We start from the raw sequence: 7,401 nt of genomic DNA, 5'->3' as shown, positions 1-7,401 counted from the left end.
CTCTCCTGCCCGGGCTGGCTTTGAACCGCGATCCTCAGATCTCAGTCTCCTGAGTAGCTAGGATTACAGGCGTGAGCCACCAGCGCCCGGCCCCACTGCCATCTTTTCAATATTCTATGTGAAAAAATGGGAGGTAAACAAGAAGCACTCCTGCTGCATACCCAAGAGTTGACAGCCCTAGAAGGAAGGGCACAAGTCTGAATGAGCTAGAAGTTGAACAAGCAAATTTTTCCATTGACCACCATTCCCACATAAAAGAACACCTGGGAAACCTCACAGAAGGTAGAATTTTTCTGAAAAATGCATAATGTGTCACTTCAAGGAAAACCACTGAAGTGATTTGCTGTCAACAATAAAATTTTGAAATCATTCATTTTGGAAATATATCAGTTAATGTGACCTTCACAGCTTTCTAAGTTTTTATTTTTAAAAAACGGTAACCTTAAAGAATGTGACTTAGGGCTGAGAAGGTGGCTCAGTGGTAGAGCGCTTGCCTTGCATGCCTGAGGCCCTGGGTTTGATTCCTCAGCACCACATAAGCAAAAAGAAAATAAGCCGGAGTGGTGCTGTGGCTCAAGTGGTAGAGCGCTAGCCTTGAGCTGAAGAGCTGAGGGACAGTGCCCAGGCCCAGAGTTCAGGCCCCACGATTGGACCAAAAAAAAAAAAAGAATGTGACCTGTAAATACAACAAAACATCACTATTTTGAAGATGTATAGATTTGCAAGAAGGCCATTTTTCTCAATAAATCATTTTTCATTTTAAGAAATTATTTTTTACAAATACTTTCTTAAAGTATTTGTAACTGTAACTAAAAACTTTTGGATTAGAGAAATTAGAGGTAAGGGATTTCATTATCCCTAGATAATGTTGTGAACCTACAGTCCCAGCTACTTGGGAGGCTAAAACAGGAGGATCACTTGAGGCCAGAAGCTTGTAGCCAGTCTGGGCAACATAGAGAGTCCTTGTCTCTAAACTGAAAAAGAAAATCAAGACTGGGTATTGGGGTAATTTTCAGCCAATAAGGAGGTAGTGATAAAAGAATCAGAACCCATGTAAGCTGGGCAAAAGAAAGAGACCCTACTAAAAACCAAATTAAAATAAAGGGTTAGAGGTGTGACCCAAGTGGTAGAGCACTGTGTGAGTTCCCAAGATCAATCCCCAGTCCTGCCAAGAAAATTTAAATGAAAATCAATTAAACGAAATGAAATCCTAACAAAATAAAAAAACCGAAGGGCGTGAACTTCTAAATCTAATTCCAAATTGTCAGTTGTGCAGGTAAGTGGGAAGAAAGGAAGAATGTGAGTGCAGGGTGGTAGGGCTGAAGAAATTTTTAAGGAAGCCCCAAGGGATTGACCCTAACACCACACACACACACACACACACACACACACACAAAATAAAAAAGTCCCAAGGGATTTGATCCCCAGCACCGCAAAAAAAAAAGTCCCAAAGGAGAAAGCATTGAAGGGCTTGAAAGAATGTCACATCTTTACCTTCATCTTCCATATTTGGAAGCCAAAAGATAATATCTAAAATGGCAAGACAAGAGAGAATGTGAACATAATAATGTCTAAAATATTAGAAATCCAGAGAAACACTGGAGAACTGGAACTGATAGTTTATTCCTAGAGAATGATATAGGGAAGCACAAATTACAACATTTTTTTTTTTAAAGTAAAAAAAAAATTCTAAACAGTTGACTTTCAGCTATGAGTTATTTGATAAAACGTAAATGTCTTAAGAAGGTAGCATTGCAAACCTCAACTTCTGTTAACTGGGTGAAAGTCACATGTTTATTCACAAGAAAATTCTTCTTATCTCTATCACCCACCAATATATGCCCAAGTCGGCTCTTAGATGAATGGTAATAACACTCAGCAATGCTGTAAGACTAGAGGTGGTAAGTGAATGGTGGGAAAGTAAGTAGGAAGCTATAAATCCAAACTTTCACATGTTCAGTCTCTCTAATATACCTAGAACTGTATTTCCAAGTCAAGGGACTTGCTAGAAAAGTGGGTTATTCACTAATGATTTGACTGAGAACATTCTGGTGAGCCTGAGGTGGAAGACATCAAGAATCTGACAGCCCACAGCATTGCTTAGATGATTCAAAATTCAGCATATGCTTTAACTGAGCAAGTACCAGGAGAGCCACACCTGAAGACTTGCTTTTAGACACCTTTCTAAAGTGCATCTAGAGTTCTCAAAATCTACAAATGTCAAAGTATTTAAACACAGAGTAACTGAAAGGCTTCAATGTGTGTAAAGACAACCTGCAACGAGTTTCTTTTTTTATTTCTAAGTCCAACTTAGCTATAAATACATCTTACCGAAAGAAATGTCTCAATGTTCTCGTGAACAAAAGAGGCAATATCCTGCCAGTCCAGAATGTCTCCCAGCCAGCTGTTCTGACGACTTATATGCATCTTGTGCCCTTTATGCCTTCCAGAATGTGTTACATTCTATGGAATAAAACAGTTCAGACATGAAATTTCCATCTTAACCTAAAAAATACAAATATAAATATCTCATTTGGTTTTAGGTCCACTTCCACACTTAGGCAAGTACTCAAAGGAGAAAAACTCCGTATTAAGAAATCAATTAAGGTTTCACTGCAAGAACTGAAATACAAAATTTTTACTTACATTCTAGGTACCATCCGTATTAAGAAATCAATTAAGGCTTCACTGCAAGAACTGAAATACAAAATTTTTACTTACATTCTAGGTACCATCTCTAAGATGGACTCAAGTGCTTCTCTCATAAATATGTGTTTGAACATACTTTTTCTTAATATATACAACAATATGCTAACACAGCATAAGCTATCACCTTGTCTTTTTTTTTTTTTTTAAGCTATTCTACCTTTTTCTTGGTATCGTGTTTATGGTTTCTTCCCTCTTCTCTCATCTTCTTTACTAATCCCCTACACAAGATGGTGAAGAACCAACAATAAAAAAAGGAAAGGTAATTCACCTATCATGGGCGGGGGTGTAGAAATAACCCAATTTGAAAGATGTACAAATAAACACAGTGGTGAGGTTAAAGCTTAGCTGGTAAGTTCTTAACGTTCTGTATATGCTTCTGCTCTCCCACTTTTTCAGTGATGTTAATCCCCTCACTTTTGCAAAAAGACAAAAAGCAGACTCTACACTATACTTAACCACCTGCAGATCTGGGCTTAAGACTGATCCTCCCTACATCATCAAAAGAGGCTCAAAAGAGATGAGGGAGCCTAGCACCAGTAGCTCATGCCTGTAATCCTAGCTAAGCAAGAGGCTAAGATCTGAGAATTGTGGTTCAAAGCTAGCCCATGCAGGAGATGTCTGTGAAATTCTTATGTCCAATAAACTACAAGAAAACCAGAAGTGGCGCTGCGGCTCAAGTGGTAGAGCATGAGGGACAACTCCCAGGCCTAGAGTTCAACAACAACAAAAAAAAAGGGATGAGGGATAAGAGTAGCTGTGTATTAAGAAGCCCTTATTGAAAGTGTGGCTCAAATGGTATAGTGCCAACTATGAGTCAAAAAGCTGAGATTGCATGCAAGGCCAAGGTCAAGGCCCAGTATCACCACTTACATACTCATACTCTCACATACACAACCCAAAATTAGTAAAAGAAAATAAATATAACCTTACGAATTACCTAGTTTCTCAGCAGATAGAATCGATACATGAGTACTCTATCTAACACACCCTTAGCTGTTTTATTTCACCTTCTTTGAAATTCACAAAAACCAACATTATTCACTCAACTCATCCCACAGCCAAACTACACAATCTGAATCACATCACTATTTATGGAACAGTGAAATTCATGGAAGAGAAAGTCAGCCCCATAATCTTCCATGCCAAATGAGATTTTTATCTACTTCTCCTCGCCTCTATCAACCCTAGAGAAAAGATGACCACTTCTGCCACACTCATACACAGCATAGCTCTTGATGGCCCACAAAACATATGATAGAGCATGGCTCAGCAGAACTGTATGCTTTCAAAATAATCATTTTTATACTTAGTGAAAGATTGTGTTATGCCCCATCACAAATTTTGAAATAAAGAGCACATAAGCATAAATGGCATACAAGGTTATCTTAAGCGTTTTCTAACACTTTTCAGTATCTCATTAAAAAGTCTTAATGTGTGGAACTGTATTATCCAAAACAATAGCAACTAGCAGCATGGGACTACTAGCACAAAACCTGAGAAGTGTGCCACTGGCGTTAAAGGCACATTAAATTTGGAAGATTTTGTAGAAGGATATAAAATCTATCAATAAATACATTTTATAAAAGTAATCACATCTGTTTTAGTTGTTTAATATAGCTAGTAGAAACATCATATATGTATCCTGCAGGGGCTGAATGGTGTATGTAGCGCAGTTGTAGAGCTTAAGCTTAACATACACAAACCCTGGGTCCAATCTCCAGCACTGGGAAAAAAGACAATGTACCTTGCACTACATTTCTACTGCACAGGACCTCTCTAGTGGAACAACATGTATATGATATGTGCAGAGTTTGATGGAATACTGATACACCAGAGAGATGAACAGGTCTTGCTATGGAGACCAATAAATGAAACAAGTTCACTTTTAGTAACATAACACTTAGACTCTTGCTGTTTATATTTTTCAATAAATGAAATTCCAGTACTAACACAATCCTATTCAGTCAATTATTATATGAATTAAAAAGACTATTAGTTTACAACAGAAATCCTTAGGCAAAATAACTTACCTTTACAAACCAAGAATGATATAGTCTATCCCAGAGTTCTAGTACTTGCTTCTCAATTACAGCAGTATTATTCATCTTATCTCCTAAAATTTTATGCAGCTGGAAAAAAATACAAATATTTTAATATTTAGTATTTTAGGCAACAATTTGCTAATACATGCTATTTTTCTATTCATTTGCTCCAATCAAACTAAAATGTTCTAGACTTTATTTCTAGCCATATTATGTTACTTTGTTACTATTCCCCTAGGTTCCCAGTAAATTTTTTTCCCTCTTTCTCTCTCTCTCTCTCATCTTCTGGCTTTTTCTTTCTTCTATTCTCAGGTCTCTAAGAGAGCTAATTCAGGTTACCAGAGATGGTGCAAATGAAGCCATGCTTATTGACCTATTTGACTTTATCTACCCACAAAGAAGTTTTGCTTTTGGGTGCATATCCATTATACAAGTTTCATGTTACATGGGCCTTTTTTATTTTTTATGAGAACTTCAGAAGAAATTTAGGACCTTAGCTATAGACACAAATCTTTCCCTTAGGTTGTTTACAAAAAGATAATAGGACTCCAGATAACTGTGGCTGAAGTGATTGACTTCTGGGCTTGTGGGATGTAACTAAACCGAGACAACATAACTCATACTTATTATAAAATCTTATCCTACTTATTTTATTGAAATTACTTTGATTGAGAACTTGCCTAACATATGCAAGTTTTCTGGGTTCAATCCTTAGGCTCACACACACACCCAAACACATACATTAAAAACTATTTATTAAAGATTATATATTAATATTTTATTCCCTAAAGACATCTATCTTCCCCTCTAGCTTCAGCCCTCTCTAAAGTGAAGCTAATAGGTTAGCTAGAGAAGATGTCGGAAACCGTATCTCCAGTTTCAAAATGGGTCATTTTTTAAGAACTTCAGCCAGTTAAATGTACCTTCAATGGTTTTCAGCTATTATCCCGCTGTCTTCTCAATCAGGACTACATGTATTTTTGTGATTTTTGTTATGAATGCCTATTCCCCTTCAGCCATTTTTACTTTTAGAATCACGAACAAAAAATTTCAAACTTACTTCTTTTCTCTAATTTGAAATTTACTTCTTTAAAAGTCTAAGACACATTGTTCCAGCTACCCCAAATTCACTTTCATTATACTTATTCTCCAAACTTAACAACATCCCAAACAGAAATTTCTTTCAAATATATAAATCAGAATAAAATGCTGCACCGTCAGCAAAACAACATATTAACAGAGGGATATAAGCCTCTGCAATGTATGGCTTTTGCTCCTCTAACATTCAGAAAGCTATATCTATAGTAATTTATATCTCAATGTTCAATAAATTTCTTTATTAAAAGATCTGACATATGCTATTTGGTATCTGGGAGAGACTCAAGAGAAGCTCTTAACTTTTTTTTTTTTTGGGGGGGGTCCGGTCATGGGGCCTGATCTCTGGGCCTGGGCGCTGTCCCTCAGCTCTTCAGCTCAAGGCTAGCGCTCTGCCACTTGAGCCACAGCACCACTTCTGCCTTTTCTGCTTATGTGGTGCTGAGGAATCGAACCCAGGGCCTCATGCATGCAAGGAAGCACTCTACCACTGAGCCACCTTTCCAGCTCCGAAGCTCTTAACTTTTAACTTGACTACAGTTCTATCTTTAGGTTGGCAGATAAACATACATATGGGTATATAGCATACCTTCTGTAATTAAGGCAGGGAGAGATTTTGGTTTTGAATTTTCAACAAGAAACACCTTATTTTCTGGGCAACAACTTCACTGAAACAAGTTTTATCAATCACCACATGATCCTAATTGCTTTGGGATATTAATATTGCAAATTACCTTTACTCCCATGATTAATACTAGGAAAGGATTCCAAGTAGATCTTGCAGAGGCTAATATAAACTGCATTGTATCTTTTCCTTTATCACTCAGGAGCCCTTCATAAAGCTCTCTCCCCTCTGACACATAAATAACCTTAAAATACACTCTTCTTTTCTTTTCTTTTTGGTCAGTCATGGGGCTTAAACTCAGGGCCTGGGCACTGCCTCTGAACTCTTTTGCTCAAGGCTAGAATTCTACCACATTGAGCCACAGTGCCACTTCCCATACTCTTCTTTATCTGCTATTTCTTCCAAGTTTATCTGAAGTGTTCCCTGAAAGCCCTCATTCCAGTTCCACAGATGCACTACCAGGAACCATTCAAAAAGAAGAGGAATCTGGAGTTAGTCATCAGTTTAAAACCACTATACTTCAACATCACTGAGGAGCTATTGAGCCTTGCTGAGTCTGTGTCCTCATCTGTAAAGTGGCAAAAAGTTCACAGGTTCCTTCCAAAGTTTCAATGTAACTAAAAACTGCCACAGCAGGAGCAACAACAGGTAGGAGGACTTAATACTGTGTGTGTGTTTGCTTATGCACACGCCTGTCCTGGGCTTGAACTTAGAGCCGTGTGTGTGTGTGTGTGTGTGTGTGTGTCTGCCCTGGGGCTTGAACTCAGAGCCGTGTGTGTGTGTGTGTGTGTGTGTGTGTGTGTGTGTGTGTGTGCGTGTGTGTGTGTGTGTGTCTTGGGACTTGAACTCAGAGCCGGGTGTGGGTGTGGGTGACTCAGAGCCTGGTGTGTGTGTGTTTGCTTGCGTACACGCCTGCCCTGGGGCTTGAAC

The 7,401-nt window shown here is 38.2% G+C and overlaps 1 protein-coding gene across 1 annotated transcript in view; it reads right to left on the bottom strand.

Annotated features, from left to right (window-relative positions):
• Nucleotides 1–7,401, bottom strand: part of Tmem245 (transmembrane protein 245) — a 106,248-nt gene that overhangs the window by 45,082 nt on the left and 53,765 nt on the right. Inside the window, exons 8-10 of the mRNA XM_013023229.1 lie at nt 4,740–4,838; nt 2,332–2,463; nt 1,495–1,530 (exon numbers count right to left, since the gene is read on the bottom strand). Coding sequence (XP_012878683.1) covers nt 1,495–1,530; nt 2,332–2,463; nt 4,740–4,838 — 267 coding nt within the window. The remainder of the gene's footprint in view (nt 1–1,494; nt 1,531–2,331; nt 2,464–4,739; nt 4,839–7,401) is intronic.

The sequence above is a fragment of the Dipodomys ordii genome, unplaced genomic scaffold (genome assembly GCF_000151885.1).
Source record: "Dipodomys ordii isolate 6190 unplaced genomic scaffold, Dord_2.0 Scaffold67, whole genome shotgun sequence".
In the NCBI taxonomy this organism is placed as follows: Eukaryota; Metazoa; Chordata; class Mammalia; order Rodentia; family Heteromyidae; genus Dipodomys; species Dipodomys ordii.
This window is presented reverse-complemented; position numbering and strand designations above follow the sequence as displayed.